Genomic DNA, 19,987 nt, shown 5'->3' with positions numbered 1-19,987 from the left:
TTTTTTTTTTTTTTGTCTTGCTATTATTATTATATTTTTAGCCATATATATCAAATCTTAACGAATCTATTCATCACTCTAAGTGTATTATGCACACTCGCAATAACTTAAAATGTAAAAAAAAAAAAAAAAAAAAAAAAAAAAAAGACCCCTTTTTTTAAAACGTATCGAACTTTCCAAATAAAGTATAATTAATAACTGTAAAACGTGACAAAGGGATCTATATAAAATTAGGTTTCTAAACTATATATAATTGTGATGCGGGTTGGTAATTTTTTCTGGTTTTTGTCTATTCAAAATATTCAAAATATTCAAAATATTCAAAATATTCAAAATATTCAAAGTAATCAAGTAATGATAACTATATTTATTCTATACAACCAAATTTGGTTGGCATGATTTGGGGGGGTTTTTTTTTTAAAAAAAAATTTATTCAATTTATATTCCATCGTCCCACCCCTCAAAATAGCTTAAGCTATTGCTTTCATACTTGAGACTTCCAACGTTTCTTGTTAAAATATTTCTTTTCTTTAAGAGTAGATTTATATTTATTACTAATTTTGAAATACAATACACACAGTTCATAAACTATTTTTTTTTTTAAAAAAAAAAAATTATTAATTTTATAACTTTAAGATTACAAAGCTTCGTAGGCAGCTTGGGCAATACCCAGTAGCGTTTCAAGCTCACCCGAGTTAGCACACATGGAGTAAAAAATAGACCCGGTGTTCTGCAGCAGCACATGAGGATGATCATACTCAACTGCACGTCCAGCATCCATCACCAAGATACGATCGTAATCCGCAATCGACCGCAGTCGGTGCGCAATCGTCAAAATTGTTGTTTGTGCAAACTCTGCTCGAATAGTCTTTTGAATTTGTGCATCACTCTCATAATCAATTGAAGCAGTTGCTTCATCTAGCAACAAAACTTTTGGTGACTTGAGTAACGACCGTGCAAGGCACATGAGCTGTCTCTGACCTTGTGACAGGTTGGACCCACCTTCTGCAACAGCAGTGTTCAAGTCATGGAATAGATTCACATTCTCACCTTCTGCTGCCTTGGCAGCTGCTGCAGCTGCAATTGCTGACGATGCAGCGCTGTCCATTGCTGTTGTTGCACGTAAAGGTGTCGAGTGCCCGCTCGAAATAGATTTGCCCTTGCCCTTGATGCGACGCACAATTGACGACAGTTCTTCTGGTTTGATTAGATGCACGCGGCGCAGAGCCTCATATATCTCATCGTCTGTGTACTGGTCAAAGGGATCCAAGTTTGACCGAATTGTTCCTTGGAACAGTGTGGGGTCCTGTGGAATAATCGCCAGGTTTTGTCGCAAGTCTCTAAGACCAATTTTAGAAATGTCAATCCCATCAATCTTAATGTATCCAGTCTCGGCCTCTAAAAATCTAAAAAACGCCGTGATGATGGTCGACTTGCCGGCACCCGTCCGGCCAACAATGCCAATCTTGCTAAACGCTGGCACGTTAAATGTAACATTCCTGATAACCATGGGAAGATCCGGAGCGTAACGTAAAGACAAATCGTGGACTTCAATCTCACCTTTGCTAGGCCAGTTAGCAGGAGGACGGGAACCCTCAATAACAGCTGGCGCCTCTTTTTCAATATCCATGTACTCCTGCAAACGCTCAATAGAGTTCATATTCATCTCCAATACAGCATACAAACGCACAATCCACAAAACATAGTCATTAAATGTAAGAGCATAAGAAAGCGACAAACCTGCAAGACCAGCACTCAGGCCCTTGGTGTTAAGGATAATCATGGCTGCAGAAGAAAATGAAACCAGCGCACCAGCAAGATCGATTCTAAAGGAAAGCCATCTGTTTGCAACCCATAAGTAAAAGAATGGACGATTGTTATTGTCCACCTTGGAGAAACTGTCAGAAATGAACCGATTACCAACGCCATAGGCACGAATGGTGGAAACACCTGAAAGAGTTTCACCAAAGTGTTGGTAGATGGGTGACTTGGAAATTGAATCAATACGTTTGATCTCACGAGAAGCAGACAAGTAAAAGATGCCAATCAACCAATAAAGACTCATGATGAATATACCGAAAATCAAAAAGCCAGGAGTAATATAGGCAATAAGAAAGGTGGTTGCAAGGGAACCTAAAATGAAACGAAACACAGACGAAGCCATAGTGGGTAGTTCCTGATCAACACCCTCCATGTCCTTAGAAAATCGATTCATGATGCGTCCAATAGGTGTAGAATCAAAGAAGCGGATTTTGGATTGCAAAACATTATCAAGAAGTTTTTTGAAAAGCTTGCGAGAAGCATTAATACCACCCAGGTAACTAACCAAAACGTTAAAAGTGGTAAATGTCGCAAAAACAATACTAATGACAATGTACATCACCATGTAAAAGACTGAACCGTGCGTTTTTTCGTCCCAGGCTCGAACAGTAGAAGCAATGCCTGCATTGTTGCTGTTAGAAAGAAAATTCAAAGAATGGTAGTAAAGATAAGAATAGCAATGAGAAAGAAGGGACGGTGCAACGTAGTGGATATTTTCAACGGTGATTTGATCAGGGTTCTTTTCAGTAATAGCTTGCGTCCAAATTTTAATCCACCAAGATTTGGTAATGTCAAGAACAGGTTGGAATAAAAAGAGAGAAATCAAAAAGATCCAGAATGACTTGCCTCCCATAGCCTTCATGTATGCCAAGTAAACATCAGTAGATACACTTCCTTCTTGTTTAGTTTCTTCAGCGACAAGCTTACCAGAACCCTTCTTCTTTTTCTTCTTGTCATTTTCTTCTTCAATGATGGATGGGTCAGGTTCTTCGGAAAGTTTAGCCGCAACCTCCTCACCAAAAGTCTTAGGAACAAGTTGATTGTGAACCGAAGTTGCAATAGCAGAACTGTTAGATCCATGGGCTTTAAGGTTGACGGAAGAGGCAGCTCTGGTGACGGAAGCACTAGTAAGTTCGTCATCACCAAGGTGGCCTTGAGCAAGTAAAACAGTGGGTGTACCTTGAGCCTTGACACGGCCATTATCCATAACAATGACCTTGGAAGCTTGCGAAATAGTCAATGCCACATTGTGCGAAACCAAAATAATGGTACGATTCAAAGCCAAGGGACCTGTTAAACAGTGTTGGTAAATCCAAAGTGCGGTGTGCGAGTCAACAGCACTTAAACAATCATCAAGAATCAGGTGACGAGAGTTGGAGTAGAAAGCGCGGGCAAGTGAAACGCGTTGCTTTTGGCCACCAGATAATGTAATTCCCTTCTCACCAATTTCAGTTTGATCACCAGCATCCAAAATCTCCAAATCGCGACGAAGAGAACAAGCATCAATGACTGCATTATAACGGTCATGGTCATATTCGCTGCCAAATAAAACGTTATTGCGCAAAGTATCATTTAAAAGCCAGGCGGATTGAGAACAATAAGCAACAGTTTCAGCAAGCCCAGTAGCGGCATCGGGGACAACCTGGTCACGAAGACATCCTCCAGGGAGGTAAATTGATCCAGCAGCAAGTTCCATTTCACCAAGTAATGCTAAAAGTAATGAAGTCTTACCACTGCCAGTGGGACCAATAATTACATTGAGTTCGCCTACCTTGAAATCAACGTCAATGTCACGAAGCTTAAAATCAGTCTTGGAGGTGTTTGAAATATCAGAGGACTCCCAGGAAAATGTAGCGTTCTGAAACCCAATTCTTGTGTTAGAACCAGAGGTAGGATGAACAGAAAGCTGTGAATACTTTGAAGTTTCCTTTTCATTCAAAAAGTCTTCAATACGATCGAGGGAAACCTTAGCTTGCAAAAGCTCCGTAACTACTTCGGCCATTTGCTCAACGGGATTTCTCATAACATTTAACAAAGCCAAAGCAGTGAAGGCAACAGGTGCGGTAAGCAGATGTTTTTGAATGAAAATGTAAGAGCCAAATGTGAGAACAGTAACGACAATTGGGATGGTAAAGTAAACAAGTGTAGCGGCCGACCAAAGGATATAACGAGTACGGAGGTGCTTAAGTTCTTCCTCACGAATCTCCATAACACTTTCAGAAAATTTTTCTTCCCAAGCGAAAAACTTAATGATACGAATGCTCTGAAGAACCTCATTAAGTTTATTAATGCGACGATCGGTAGCAGCCATAAGTTGCGTTTGTGACTTGGAGTACATTCGCGACAAACGGAACTGAATCGGCATGAGCAAGATCATAGAACCAGCACCAATAAAAGAACTCCATCCAATAAGGAGATAGAGGAAAAAAACGCACAAAACAGTAACAAAGACACCCTGAGAAATAAAGTGAAGATAAGCACAGATTTCAGAAACCTTAAAAGTATCAACAGCCATGAGATTGATAATAGCACCATGGTTTGCTTGAGTATCGTCCTTATCGGTTGTTTTGTCATCCTTGGTATTATCATTCTCTGCTTCTTCTTCTCCTTCTTCATCATCAGCTTGGCCAAGTTTGCTGCTTTTAGCAACCGTGGCTCTTCTTCTTAGTGTTTTAGTGTAAATTTCACCGATAAGAATAGATCTCAGCTGAATGCAAATTCTGCGGCCAATAAAAAGGGATTGGCCTTGAACCGAATTTGAAATAACGCCACAGAAAAACAAAGCAAAAACATAAAGCCACACAACACTAGATGGAGTACGGGAGGGATTGTCAACGTATTCAAGAATAACTTTGAGAAGGAATGGAGGGCCGAACGAGAGGAGAGAGTACAAAAATGTCCAAGAATTAGAAATAATTAGCAAGTTGGCAAAGTATTTCACGAGACTGAAAATAAGGCTGCGCTTTTCTGTGGTGCCACCAGAAGAAGAGGCAGGAGAATCAGCGGTGGAAACTGCCCAAGAATCAAAAACAGCAACTGAGTGGTCATCATCTTTGAGCTCCCAAATGTCCTTAGCAGTCAATGATCTAAAATAACCAATCCAAATAGTAGAGTCGATCCAAGAGTAAGAAATGATGCTGAAAATACTAGAGATTGGCTCAAGCGAAGGGAATGCAGATCCTTGAATGTAAATCTTTGCTGGGGCATCGCCAATTTTTGCGGTAAAGTTCGTCAAAAATAAAATACAAACCAACAAAGATTGTCCAATGTTGAATTGCTGAGATTTGCGAGAAACAGGATGCAAAATGGCTGAGCGAAACGTGACGAGGTGGAGTAGAAAGGCCAAAAGATAAATGGTGGTGGAATGAGCCCAGAGAGGCACGACGGGAACGATTGATTTGCTAATGAGGTATAAGCGGATGGAAATGAGCGCAAGAGTATAAGTCCAAAGGGCTGTAATTGCAGTAAGAAAAGCAGGGCTGGTCCATTCCTTTGAGATTGAGGGGATAAAAAAGGCAGCTAAAGAGGAGGCTACGAGAACAACGTTACAAACGAACTCCACCCCCAGTCGCACATTTTCTGCTGTAGAGCGAGTGACAGTGACAATGGTAACATCCCCAGTGGCGTTAAGATCGGCGTAATCCTTTTTGTTTGTTTCTTCTTGTTCTTGCAAGTGTAGGGACGAGGCAGAAGAGTCGGCAGAAATAGTAGAAGAGTTGTCTTCATCAACATCCGTGTCAGAGTTGTCGGAAGAAGAAAAAAGCGGAGAAGTGGAGCTATCTTTCTTGACTGCAAAGTGAGAAGCTTTAGGGGATGGGTCGAAAGATGGTACAATATCACTGACAGGGCGTGTTTCTTGGGTATAATCAAGATCTGGTGGAACAACATTAGGTGTTTCAACGTAATGAGGTGCATTGCTACCCTGAGTCAAGAGCGGCTGGCGTTCCGAGTCGGTAGCCGGCGTCAGGAGGCGGCGGGCATACTTTCCTCGAGATTTATAAACGAAAAAAAGACTTCTCAAGATGAGAGCCGATGCTGAAACTACAATCAGAGTTATAAAAGGATAAAGCTGGGTAAATCTAATGAAATTTTTTAAGAAATTGGTTAGAAAACGAGAGATCTTTTTTTCAACAATCGCAAGCCTGCGCATATTATTTCATAAGCTTACCTGTGACGGTAACACGGAGCCAGGTCGTCATAGACCCACCAAGGCCCAGAATCGCAAGAGGACTTGGTCATGGTATGGATGATTTGGTGATGAAGATGGCGGAAGGTGTGTTGTAAAAGTAGATGTTTGTAAGATTTAAAAAGAGGGAAAGAAAGAAAAGGGGCAAGAGAAGTTTTTTTTTTTTTTTTTTTCATCATTAAAAAACTAATCACACAGATATATAAGGACTGTCAATCTAACCCACACAAACACATTCATCCTGCATAGTGTAAAATAAGTTGGGCACGGCATTTAGTGTTACGTAATTCAACGTCATTTCCCATCACCAATTCAAGCGGAGCTCCGCTGTGCAAGGCACCAACCGACGTTTTTAATTAGTCGTAGTAATGCCGTTCATGAAAAAAAAAAAATATTATATATTTTTATATATATATAATATATAATATATATATATAATATATATATATAATATATATATATATTTGTACATATACAAAGGCTATGGACGGCATCGTGATAAACTAATTAGTTATAAGCATTCTTTCAATCTTTTCTTCTTATCATCATCTTCTTCATCAATGTCATTGATAACCGCTGTCCCCGTGTAACCGAAAAGATTCTTTCAAAAGTTATTAAATTAAATTTATAAAATACACAATGTAACCAGTAATGTTTTAGGCCCTCTGCTCAAACGCTACCCGGGCGATAGTCAGTAAAGTCTCGAGTTCGCCCGAGTTGGCACACATGGAATAAAAGACGGATCCCGGGTTCTGCAAAAGAACATGCGGATGATCGTACTCAACTGCACAACCACTGTCCATAACCAGAATTCTGTCGTAGTCGGCAATCGACCGCAAACGATGAGCTATTGTGATAATGGTAGTCTGAGAAAACTCGGCTCGAATCGTCTTTTGAATCTGGGCATCACTTTCATAGTCAATCGATGCCGTGGCCTCGTCCAAAAGCAATACTTTGGGGGATTTGAGCAATGAGCGAGCCAAACACATGAGCTGCCGTTGCCCCTGTGAGAGATTAGATCCTCCTTCAGCTACAACAGTACTCAAATCTTGAAATAAATTAATATTCTCGCCGTCAACTTCTCTAGCCAAAGAAATAGATGAAGAGATAGCACTGTTAAGTGCCGTGTTTCTTGACTCATCCTGGCTTCCGGAAATTAACTTTCCCTTTCTATTGGAAACATGTCCAGATCCAGAAAACTCTTTGGGCTTGATTAAATGCACACGTCGAAGGGCTTCAAAAATTTCTTCATCTGAATACTGATCAAACGGATCCAGATTGAATCTGATTGTTCCTTGAAAAAGTGTCGGCTCTTGAGGAATAATAGCAATATTCTGACGCAAATCTCGAATACCAATTTTAGAAATGTCAATACCATCAATCTTAATGTAGCCAGTCTCCGCTTCCAAAAATCTAAAAAAAGCAGTAATGATAGTGGATTTTCCGGCACCCGTGCGCCCCACAATACCAATTTTACTGAATGAAGGCACACTAAAGGTTACGTTTTTAATAACCAAGGGAAGTTCAGGAGCATATCTCAACGACAGATTCTTGACTTCAATTTCGCCTCTGTTAGGCCAGTTTTTAGGGGGGCGAGAGCTTTCAATCACTGCAGGTGCTTCTTTATCAATATTCATGTACTCAAGCAACCGCTCAACAGAGTTCATATTTATTTCCAAAGAAGAATAAGTTCGAATAATTAATCTGATGTGCTCGTTAAATGTAAGGGCATAGGAGAGTGACAAACCCGCAAGACCAGAATTCAACCGTTTGGCATTAAGGATAATCATGGCAGCCGAGCAAAAGGAAACAAGGGAACCAGCCATCTCAGTGCGAAATGAAAACCATCTGTTTGATGTCCATAAACAAAACAAAACTCTGTTGCTATTGTCCACCTTTAAAAAATTTTCAGATATGAAACGATTATTGACTCCATAAGCACGGATCGTAGAAACACCAGAAAGAGTTTCGCCAAAATGTTGAAAAATTGGAGAACGTGAGATTGAATCAAGACGCTTGATTTCACGAGAAGCAGATAGGTAAAAAACTCCAATAAACCAGTAAAGAGCCAGGATTAAAATACAGAAAATAAGAAATTCTGGGGTAATGTAGACAATGAGCAAAATAATCGCAAATGTGTTTAAAATCAATTCAACAAACGTTGAAGCCGAACTTGGCAATTCTTGATCCAAGTCCTCCATATCCTTTGAAAATCTATTCATAATTCTTCCAATAGGTGTAGAGTCAAAAAACCGAATTTTGGACTCTAAAACATTGTCTAATAATCGTTTGAAAAGAATAGAAGATGCCTTAATACTTCCGAAAAAACTGACTAATGAAGTAAATGTAGTGAATGTTGCAAAAACAAAATTAAGAATAACATACATGACCATGTAGTAAAGGGAGCCATGTGTTTTTTCATTGAGGCTCTGAACACCAGAAACTAAATTAAAAAATGAAAAATGCCAATGAAAAACCGGCATAATTTTGTTGATTTGTGAAAGGCTAATAACATCGAGAGCGTTTTCTGTAATTGCCTGAGTCCAAATCTTGATCCACCAAGATTTTGCAACATCAAGAACTGGCTGAAATAAATATATTGAAATGAAAAATGCCCAAAAATATTTTCCTCCCATTGCCTTAAAATAAGTAAAGTAAATGTTTGTTGAAACTCCTCCATCTTGTTTTGACTCTTCACTGCCTAATTTCCCAGAAATTTTTTTTCTGTTTTCTTCTTCCTCCTCTTCCTCTTCCTCTTCCTCCACAATAGATGAATCGGGCTCCTTGTTCAAAAGTCTTTCAACCTCTTTTCCTAATGTTTGAGGGACAATATGGGCTTGTTTCAAAACAGACGGTGTAAAAGAATGATTCTGTGAATTCAGATTAACAGAAGAAGCTTCACGGGTAATGGAGGCACTAGTAAGCTCATCGTCACCTAAGTGGCCTTGTGATAATAAAGTAATAGGAGTCCCATGGGACTTGACGCGACCATTATCCATAACAATGACCTTGGAAGCTTGCGAAATAGTCAATGCCACATTGTGCGAAACCAAAATAATGGTACGATTCAAAGCCAAGGGACCTGTTAAACAGTGTTGGTAAATCCAAAGTGCGGTGTGCGAGTCAACAGCACTTAAACAATCATCAAGAATCAGGTGACGAGAGTTGGAGTAGAAAGCGCGGGCAAGTGAAACGCGTTGCTTTTGGCCACCAGATAATGTAATTCCCTTCTCACCAATTTCAGTTTGATCACCACCATCAAAAATCTCCAAATCACGACGAAGAGAGCAGGCATCAATTACCGCATTGAATCTTTTAGAATCATAATCACTTCCAAACAAAATGTTATTGCGAACTGTATCATTCAAAAGCCAAGCAGACTGGGCGCAATAAGCAACTGTCTCAGCTAGCCCAGTAATAGGATCCGGTACGACTTCATCACGAAGACAACCCCCGGGAAGATAAAGAGAGCCAGAAGCAAGCTCCATTTCGCCTAACAAAGCCATAAGCAAAGATGTTTTGCCACTGCCAGTGGGACCAACAATAACATTTAGTTTTCCAATGTCAAAATCAAAATCGATATCACGAAGTTTAAAGTCGGTTTTAGAAGTGTTTGAAACATCAGAAGATTGCCAAGAAAATGTAGCGTTTTTAAATCCAATTCGAACATTGGAACCAGTAGTTGGGAAGACATACAGCTGAGAGTACTTTGACGTTTCCTTCTCATTTAAAAAGTCTTCAATACGATCAAGTGAAACTTTGGCTTTCAACATTTCAGTGATTACTTCAGACATATCTTGAATGGGATCCTTCATAACATTCAACAATGCTAACGCGGTAAATGCAACAGGTGCTGTAAGCAAATGCTTTTGGATAAAAATATATGACCCAAAAACAAGCACAGTAACAATGACTGGAGTGAGAAAGTATGCCAAAATTGCTTTTGACCAAAGGACGTAGCGTGCTCGAAGATTTTGAATCTCCTCTTGACGAGTCTCCATGATGCTTTCAGAAAACTTTTTTTCCCAGGCAAAAAATTTAATAATATGAATGCTTTGTAGTACTTCGTTTACTTTTTCAATGCGGCGATCAGTGGTCGCCATTATTTTTGATTGAAGTTTGGTATAAGCATGAGATAAATAAAATTGAATAGGCATAAGTAAAATCATTGCACCAGCACCAATAAAAGAACTCCATCCGATAATCAAATACAAAAAAAAGATGCTCATCACTGTCACAAATACACCTTCAAAAACATCTTTAAAAAAGGCGCAAACTTCTGAAACCTCAAAGCTATCAACTGACATTAGGTTAATAATAGCGCCGTGGTTTGCTTGAGATTCATCTTCAACGGTATCATCTTCTTCGGTATTTTCATTTTCTTCTGGTCTGTTGGTTTTGACAACAGTGGCTCTCCGTCTTAAAGTTTTTTTATATATTTCATTGATTAAAATAGCTCTTACTCTGATTGTCAATCTACGTCCCACATATAACGATCGACTGTTCATCATGTTGGAAAAAAGCCCACAGAAAAGTAAAGAAAAAACAGCAAGCCAAATAACACTTGCAGGTGTACCAGTAGGATTTTCGACATACTCAAGGATGATTTTAAGAAGCAAAGGGGGACAGAAAGAAACAAGAGCATGAAAAAATGAGCTCGTAACCAAACTGATAAAACTTTCTGAAAAACACTTAAATAAACTCCAAGTTAGCCGGTGTTTTTTTACTGTTCCATCAGAAGATGATATTGGGGAACCCGCTGTGGCTCTGGCCCAGTTTTCAAAGATTTGAGTTGAATGGTCGTCAGCTTTTAATTCCCAAAGATCCTTGGCAGTTATTGGTCTAAAGTAGCCAATCCAAATGATAGGGTCGATCCAAGAATAAGAAATGATGCTGAAGATACTAGAAATTGGTTCGATAGAAGGGAATGTCGACCCCCGAGCATATAGCTTTGCTGGAGCATCACCAATTCTTGCTGTAAAGTTGTTTAAAAATAAAGTAAAAACCAAAAAAGACTGTCCGAGATTAAATATTTGAGACTGGTGAGAGATGGGGTGTAAAATGGTGGAACGAAACGTGATCAAGTAAAAGAGAAATGAAAACAAATAGATGGTTGTAGAGTGTGCCCAAAGAGGTACTGCAGGCACAATTGATCTACTAATGAGAAATAAACGGATAGAGATGAGCGCCAAGCTATACGTCCAAAAAGTTGCAATTGCTACAAGAGCTGCGGGGCTTGACCATTCTTGAAAAATCGAGGGAATGAAAAATGCAGTAATAGATGAAGTAGCAAGACTTAAGTTACAAACTAACTCCACAGCAAGCCGCACATACTCAGCTGTTGAGCGAGTGACGGTGATTATGGTAATATTTTCAGCAGAAACAGTACCTGTAAGATTCCTTTTTTTTGATTTCTTTTGATCATTTTGAGAATTTAAAGAAGAAGCAGAGGAAGAATTTGGCGAAAGTGTTGAAGAATTTTCTTCTAACGATTCGGTATCTGATAAAGAAGTCACTTCAGTGTCGCGGTTTCTGGAAATGGAAAATGATTGTGTTGAAGACGGATCAAAAGAAGGGTTAATGTCACTAAGCGAACACGTCTCTTGAAAATATTCTAATTCTTTGTGATTGGAATTTGACGTCTCAACGTAATGGGGTAGATGGTCATTTAGTGATAAGAGTGGCTGGCGTTCCGAGTCTATGACTGGAGTAAAAAGCCTGCGCGAATACTTTGCCCTGGAACTACGAAGAAATTTATAAGTTTTTAAAACAAGAATCAATGCCGAAATGACAGTCAAAGTTACAAAGGGATAAAGCTGTGTGAACCTGTTAAGATACTATGATTAGAAGGTCAATTTAATGTAGTGGATTATATTTTCTTACCTGTGACGATAACAAGGAGCTAGGTCGTCATAAACCCACCATGGTCCAGATTCGCAAGAAGAGTTGGTCATAGCTATAGCAAACAAATTATGTTTGATTAGGGAAAGAAAAGAAGAAAGAACTTTTTTTTGTTAAAGTATTTACTTTTTAATAAAAAAAATTTCAGATTCAAGAACAAATGATTCATACTTGCTTTTTACAATAAAAGCACGAAATATGGTTACATAAGTCGACATCGCCAAAAATTGACGGAGTTCCGTCCGTTAAAAGTCCCGACGAAATTTCCACCTTGCCACTAACTCGAAGATCTTCAATAAAAAATTTTGGTATTCATGTATACAATAGCTTGACTGATGATTAAAATGTGGCTAGATTTGGTTATTTTTTGCAGCGGATAACCAACTTTTGAATTTGACTCATTATAAAAAAATGGGCCCCTGTATTGACTCACAACCACATCGATTGTATACTTATTGGAATAAATGTTTAAAAACACCTCGATAAATATAAAATAACCAGCTATATAATTCCTCAAACATACATGAATCTATTTATTTTAACTTACTGATACTGTACTTGTGCCTTCAGTAAAGCGTGTTCGGAAAACGCGGTTAGCGTTAGTAAACATGCCTTCCTTGAGACTAACCACAATAAACTGAGAGCCATGGAATCGAGTTTTAATCAATTGACCAATATTCTGTGTGTGGTTTAAATCTAATGCAGCATCAACTTCGTCCAAAATGTACATTGGCGCAGGTTTGAATTGGAGCAGTGCCATAATAAGAGCAAGCGCCACCAATGACCGCTGGCCACCGCTCAATTCTGACAAGCTTTCTTTCCAAACACCACCCAGTTGGACCTTGATTTCCAGACCATCAGATACCTCTTTGCCTTCAAGAGGTACCAACTTGGAGGAATTTCCTGGAAGTAATTCTCCAAAGATTTTCCCCAAGTCCCTAAAAAGAGTTAGTTTTTAATGACTCACAATGACTCCCATTATTGCCACAATAAAAAATATTACTCACCGAGAAACTTTAACCCAAGTCTCTTCCAACTTCTTTTTCTTGTATTCATCTAGCTGAACAATTGTCGTTTCAATCTTGGACTTGTCTTTTTCAAGAGTACGAATCATCTTCTTTAACTCCTCTTCTTTTTTCTCCATGGTATCAATAACATTTCGAACTGTAGAGTTGTGGTGTTGCTTCATTGACTTTGCACGTTCTTTTAACTTTGCAATCTCCATTCGAATATGAGTAATATTGTCGATCTCACTATTATAGTCATATGGTGTACCTGGCTTGCCAAAATTTTGGTGGTGCTCCATGATCCAAGGATGCTCTGATTTAAGCCGATGGAGAATAGCATTATACTTGTCAATTTCCTCCTTTATGTTATCCGTCTCATGATTAATTTTTTGAATCTTGTGAGTGTTTTCTGATAAGAATTTGGTTTTTATAGTTAAGGTTTTTTCCAACGCTGTAAGCTCCTCATCAAGGCCCATCAGCCGTGTCTTTTCCAGATCCAGTCGTTCACGGTAGGTCTCTTCCTTGGAAAAAACCAGTTTGTATTGCTTTTCTAGTTCCTTAACTTCAGGTTCAAGTTCTTCAACTGTCTTTTGAGCGCGATCTCTTTCTTCTTTTAAGTTTTCAAAGTCACTGCTGGTTTGTTCTAAAATAATGTTAGTAATTTATATTCCTTTGATGTTTCGTAAAAAAAAACTTACCGTTCTCAATCTGGGCGTTTTGGAGCAACTTTTGCTTTTCTTGAACAATAATGAGCTTCTCCGCTGCATTTCTTTGAAGTTTTGCAACTAATTGTTGAAGTTCGTCCAATTTCCCACTCTTATTGCTGTCAAATTCTTTCATCTCCTGCTCTATCCGCTTGATTTCCACGGCACCTTCGCTGATTGTTTTTTCAACGTGAACAATCTCCTCCTCCAAATTCTTTATCTGGGTCTGGCGCTCCTCACACAACTGTAAAACCCGTGCAAAGGGTCCTTCCTGAAGTTTTTTTTCAGTCAGTGTGATTTCGTGTTGCTTTAAATCATATTCCTTTTTGAGTGCACGGCACTGATTTGACAGCGCCGTTTCCTTTCTGATCTGGTTTTTGAGAACCTCCAAGTCGTTCTGTAAATGCTTTTGCCGGCTTATCATTTTGTGAATCTTTTGGAGAGAGACTAAAAGCCCATCGTTTGGCCCAATCTCGTCGCTGTTTGCAGAATTGCCGTCCCCGCGATTGCTGTTACGTTGACTGCCGCCAGATAAAGTGCCGTTTGGATCATAGACGTCGCCATCCAAAGTAACTGTTGTCACACGAACCTGAGGATTAAAAGCCACCAGCTTTGCCGCTTCGCTATCTGAGCAAACCAAAGTGCCTCCAAACACATACTGCATAGCCTTTTCCACATCTTTTTGATAACCAATCAAATCCAAAGCTAAATTAACTTTTCCTGGTGCAAGATTTTTAGCGGCATTAAGTTTTTCGGCCACTTTCAAAAAAGCTGGCGAGTTTACCTTGTTGAGAGGAATAATGGTAACTCGATGTCTTAAATTGCCATACTTCAAAAGCTGGGATGCTGTAGAATCAGTGTCAACAACCACTTGGTAGAGTCTGCCGCCTGCGCAGACTTCTAAAGCTGTCGTTTTATCATAGTTTTTTTCGTCAACTGTAAAAAGCTGTGCAACAACACCCTTAACACCATCAGGATCAAAGTTGACGTTTGGAGACATATTGTACTTAAAGTCAATATTGGAAAACTTTTTTTTAGCAATATCAATCTTGTGAGTAAGATCACGAAGTTGCGAGTCCAATTCGCGCTCCTTTATGGTAAGTTCATTCAAGCGCTCAGGAACAAACCCAGATTTGGCCATATTGTCTGATATTGCTTCTTGCTGTTTCTTAAATGTCTCCAGTTCTTTTTTCGAAAGCTCTATTTGCACTTGGGCGTTTGACACTTTATTCCGGTCACGTTCAATCTCATGGCGCAGCGATTCTAACCGTGCTTCATACTTGGCCTTGGACGTGTTAGCTACAGCAATGCTGTTTCGGACTTGTTGGATTTCATTATTGTATCCAGATTCTTGACCCTCCTTTGACGCCACACCAGTTTGCAAAGACTGAAGTAGCTCTTCCTTTTTTTCCTTTTCCTTGGCTGCAATCTGATATTCTTCCTTAGCTTCGTTGTGATTTTTTTCCAATTTTGATAAAAGACCGCTACGATCAGAAACGCGAGATTCGAAATCCCCAAGAGTTGACGCCAGTCGTTTGAAAGTTTGGCGAGCCTCTTTTAAGCTTGCTTGTTTAATCTCGCTTAGAGTTTTTATACGAGCCGACTCCTGAGACAAGTCTTTGCATTTTTGCTCGAGTTGTTTAAGAGATCCCCCACCGCCTTCGGCACCAGAAAGTAAATCTCTTTCTCGCTTGGCCTTAATTTCGGAAATTTGCTGATTTAGACTTTGTATTTCAGACCTTGATTTTGGAACTAGATTTTCTAAAGCAGATAAATGTGACTGTCTAGAGCGTAAGGTTTCCGATTGTTTTTCTAGATTCTGCTTAATGTGGTCGTAGTCGTAGCTGACAATAATATTGGTTTTATTTTCCAGGTCCAAAACAGTTTTTTCGTACTCAATAACTTCAAGTTTTTCTCGTCTGAGTTTGTTAAGTTTGGGTATAATTTCATCTTTCAGTAGATCGGTACTCTCAGTAAGTTTCCTTTCCTTTTTGGCCATGGTTTTAATTGCTCTTTCTCTTCTATCTTCAAACATTTTTGTGCCGGCTGCCTCTTCAATTTGGTTCAAAATTTCAGCTGGTTTCATGTTTAAGACCTTTGTGATTTTTCCTTGCATAATTAAAAAGTTAGGGTTGTTGATGTTAAGTTGAACAGACTGGAAAAGCTCTTGGACAGAATTTTGTTGTGCACGGTGACCGTTGATGAGGTACTTGGAAGTGCCACCCATAACGATTTGACGAGTTACACTGATTGTTAAGCTGTCTTGAAAGTTTAAGGGACTTGTTGTCTTGTCTGAATTGTCAAAAACAATAGTTACAGAAGCTTTTGTGACACCTGCTTGGCCGCGCTTGTAAATCAAGTCTTGAAGGTTTTGTGCACGCATGGTGCTCATAGAGGTGATTCCAAGAACAAAGCAAATAGCATCGAGAATATTAGACTTGCCGGAACCATTAAGACCCGTAATGCAATTAAACTGGGAGTCCCAGTTTGAAATGACAGTACGAGTCGCATATGATTTGAAGCCATCAATGATGAGCTCCTCTAGCTTCATATTTATTTTGCTGGTGGTTGTTATTGTAGAGAAAGATCGAAGACGCGAGCGCCCCTTTATTACTTTTAAAAAAAAAAATAAATAAATAAAACAATATATTACAATTTATATGCACGTAATATTTATGTAATATATTTTCACATGACAAATTAATCAAATTAATCAGATAACACCCGATTGGGAAATCCCCACTTAAACGACCAAGCTTTTTTCTTGGCCTTGCTCTTTAAAAAAAAAAGCCTTTCTCCCCAATTACCTCGTCTGAAGTACTTACGTATTTTTATACGAAATGTGCGATTCGTCTGAATTGAAACTTTCCTCATCATTTAGTTTTATATAAATAAATAAGATTATCTCGATTATTTAATTTTTTTTTCTCTTTTTTACCATGCTATATGAGTTTAGAAGTCAACAGGTTAACATGGTCCAACGCACTGACTTTTCGCTCGCAAACCTTTTGAGTTTTTATGGGTTATGCTTTTTTTGTATCTCGATCATGGTCTTTTTGTCGGCTACACAGCCGATATTCTTGACTGATGTTTTGGGAATACATACTAGGCTGGTCAGTATTTATTTATATTACTTCTTAAAACTAAGTTTCTAACATCTCAATATAGGGAAGCTACACTGGTAATCTTACATTTGCAGATGAAGTTCTCACTATGATTTTGGCCCCACTTTGGGGTTCTCTTAGTGATAAGATTGGCACTCGACCTGTAAGTTATATTTTCTATGCTTTATTTTTGATCGTTTATTTCTTTACTAACACGTTAAAAGATCGTTGTTGCTGGAATGATTATTGTGGGTGTGTCACTGTTTGTGTTCACCGTTGCCAAAAATGTTTACCCCGATATGCTGTTCCTGCGCCTTTTTTTTGCAGTCGGTGCTTCGGCCTCCGGATCTATGATTACAGCTATTCTTTCTGAGATCAGTACTTTTCGTGTATCACCTACAAAGCTTGTGCGCAAATTTTGGCTCAACACCAAGGCCAACACACTCAAGCAGATTGATAGACTCCGTGGTCGTTCCACCAAGCCTGAGCTTTCCATTTCTGCCGACGGACATAACGATCCGTACCATAATAGTAACTCTCCACTGATTTCACAATATACTGATGGCGAAAGTCATGATGAAACTGAAGCTGCAACTTCTTCAGCCGCCGCAGCCGCGCCTCTCCCCCAGGAGCCATCTCCTTGGGCAGGCACAGATCCTGAGTCGGATGACGAATTTCAAAATGGCATCAAAAGCAATAATAATGGATCCGGTTTTTACGGTCGCGGGGATGTTGAAACTGAAGGACATGATGACGATGAATTTTTTGAAGTAGTACAGCCAGGAACCCGTAATGGCAAAGGTACGGCTATGGTTGGTGTAATGACGGGGTTGGGTGCGTGTTTTGGCGCGTTTGTGCTGGTTGCACTACCAATGCGCTTGCGCTTGAACAACGGTCTTTCGCCAACAGCTGCTGTCAAAGTTGCGTACTACATTGTGGGATCGATTGCACTGTTCATTGGTTCTCTGCTTCTTTTGGGTCTGCACAATGACCGCACTAAGAAGATTATGTATTGGTTGACTGGTCGAATTCCGGAAGCGGATCGGGTTGCGCTTGGTGTGGAGACGTCAGCAGAGCAATCTACGGTTACACCGGATGGGCAAGTGATTGAGCAGGTAACACCATCTTATTTTGAGTTGTTGAAGCAGGGATTCTCTATTGCGCTAGAAGATAAGCAGATTGCACTTGCGTATTGTGGTGCGTTTATTGCACGCTCTACGACAGTAGCCACTGTCATGTTCATACCCCTTTTAATCGCTGCTAATATGCACGACGCATCACCTCGCTGTGCTTCATCTAGTGTTCCCGCTTCAGAACTTTACGGTACTTGTAAGCGAGGATACGTGCTTAGTTTTTCTGTTATGGGCATGACGCAAACTTGCACACTCTTGTTTGCACCATTATGGGGCTACACTACTGATAGGTTTGGGCGCAAGGTTACAATGCTTGTATCAAGTGTTATTGGCGTTATCGCGTTTTTGGGTTTTGGAATTTCGGCCAGTACCTCTGCGGAGTTGATTTTGTATACTGGTGGTAATGACGATGCTGACAAGTCTTCTTCAGCACTGGCAGGAGCTCCTGGGGGTGCTATGCTTGCCATTTATTCGCTGGGTAGCTTGATGGGTGTTGCTCAGATTGGGTCCATTATTTCGTCCATGTCAATGTGCACTGACACAAAACGAGTATCGAGCGGATCGATTGCTGGAGTGTACTCATTTTGCGGTGGGTTAGGAATTTTAGTGCTTTCCTTTGTTGGAGGTAGGCTTGCCGACTTTTTCCCAGGTGCACCTTTTATCATAATTGCCATGTTTTACCTTGTGCTCATCGGTCTGACAGTGGCACAGATGCCTGTACTCAAGGATCGCCTAGAGAGGATGATTCCAGAAAATAGACAGATTTCTCTGGAAGACGATGACAATGATAATCACGGTGACAGTCCTTCAGAAACACCTCGGCAAACAGTTTTCCAGTCAGCAAAATCAAGGTTCGATTCGTGGTCGCCTTTATTAAAACATCCAAGTACATGGATTCCTGGAATAAACTCCCATGGACAAATCAGATTGGGAAATGATGAAAGTGTTATTCATTATGATGACTAGTAGACATTGATTTATTAATAGTGATTTGATTATTTGTATTTGAAGTAAAAAAGAAAATGTGATAAAAAATAGATTGAATAAACAATTAATGAGGTCCGAAGCCAAAAAGATTTTTGTTTGCGTCAGCCCGGAGTCGAACCGGGGGCTCGTCGATGGCAACGACGAATTTTACCGCTAAACCACTAACGCTTCTTTCAAGTTCAATAAAAAGGATAATTTTCAAAGCTATTTATGCTATTCCTAAATTATAGCCAGTTTTGTTGTTTGTAAAAAAAAGGGGGGAAAGGGCTGGATGGTGTAAAGGATAACATGTTTGCTTGAAAGCAGAAGATACTTGGTTCGATTCCCAGAATACCCCCTTTTCCTGAGGATGTGTACGGGAGTATACACCTAGACTGAAAACCATAGGCTACCCTGGTTACAGGAATGCCGACTCTTCCGTACAGTCTAAATAGCCTGCAGGTGATTGCGGGCCGTATCTCTGGCGGAAGACATTAAGAAATACATGGGCGTCCGTGAAGATAAGTGGAAATGGGTTGGGAAGGTTTTGGGACCGACAGACTGGTTCTCCCTGTTCCTCGTAAGCTGGCATCAGGGCCCATCTTCCGGGCTACTGGAGACGCACAGAACAGAAACCACCCGTACTAAAAAGGTACAAATGAAAACCGGCAAGTCACATAGTCAGACAATAAAAGGATAGCGCAGATGCTGATGTTATATAGTTCTATAACCCTTGAATAAAAACAAACAAACAAACAATAAAAAAATGGGGAAAAATGGTTAATGGAGATGCATTGTTAAGCTCAAATTTAAATTCAATTATAAAAATGAAAAAATATATAGTAATAACTAGAAGGATAGCGCAGATGCTGATATTATCTAATTCTATATCCCTTGAATAAATGCAAACAAACAAAAAGAAGAAAAGGTTTTGTTGATGTCTCCTTGTTTCTTGTTCGCAAAAATCAAAACTTATTTTAAAATTATCTGACAAGTAATATTAAAAATAAATTAAGAATTTATTGTAAGAACGAAAAGTTATATGGTAGGAACAAAAGAGATTGTGCCGATGATATATTTCTGAATCCATTCTATGAAACAAACCCACAAACACACAAAGAAAAAAAAAACATATTAGTTTTAATTTCCATTTGTTAAACCTTGT

At 39.4% G+C, this 19,987-nt stretch overlaps 3 protein-coding genes across 3 annotated transcripts; 1 reads left to right on the top strand and 2 right to left on the bottom strand.

Annotated features, from left to right (window-relative positions):
- Positions 1–637: 637 nt before the first annotated feature.
- Positions 638–6,060, bottom strand: SAPINGB_P004665 (uncharacterized protein; the record flags this gene model as incomplete). Its single annotated transcript, XM_031999380.1, has 2 exons — positions 638–5,900; positions 5,990–6,060. The coding sequence occupies 2 exons, from the start codon at positions 6,058–6,060 to the stop codon at positions 638–640; spliced, it is 5,334 nt and encodes a 1,777-aa protein (XP_031855271.1).
- Positions 6,061–6,663: 603 nt separating this feature from the next.
- On the bottom strand, positions 6,664–16,170 carry SAPINGB_P004664 (uncharacterized protein; the record flags this gene model as incomplete). Its single annotated transcript, XM_031999379.1, has 6 exons — positions 6,664–11,833; positions 11,891–11,963; positions 12,115–12,178; positions 12,456–12,846; positions 12,916–13,558; positions 13,614–16,170. The coding sequence occupies 6 exons, from the start codon at positions 16,168–16,170 to the stop codon at positions 6,664–6,666; spliced, it is 8,898 nt and encodes a 2,965-aa protein (XP_031855270.1).
- Positions 16,171–16,459: 289 nt separating this feature from the next.
- Positions 16,460–18,822, top strand: SAPINGB_P004663 (uncharacterized protein; the record flags this gene model as incomplete). The annotated part of the gene is made up of 4 exons (XM_031999378.1): positions 16,460–16,470; positions 16,576–16,732; positions 16,788–16,886; positions 16,948–18,822. 4 exons carry the CDS (start codon positions 16,460–16,462, stop codon positions 18,820–18,822), a joined length of 2,142 nt encoding a protein of 713 aa, XP_031855269.1.
- Between the last annotated feature and the right edge of the window lie 1,165 nt (positions 18,823–19,987).

Source organism: Magnusiomyces paraingens (genome assembly GCF_902498895.1).
Source record: "Magnusiomyces paraingens strain CBS 517.90 genome assembly, contig: contig3, whole genome shotgun sequence".
Classification (NCBI taxonomy): Eukaryota; Fungi; Ascomycota; class Dipodascomycetes; order Dipodascales; family Dipodascaceae; genus Magnusiomyces; species Magnusiomyces paraingens.
The sequence above is the reverse complement of the archived record's forward strand: the minus strand, read 5'-3'. Positions and strand labels throughout refer to the sequence as shown.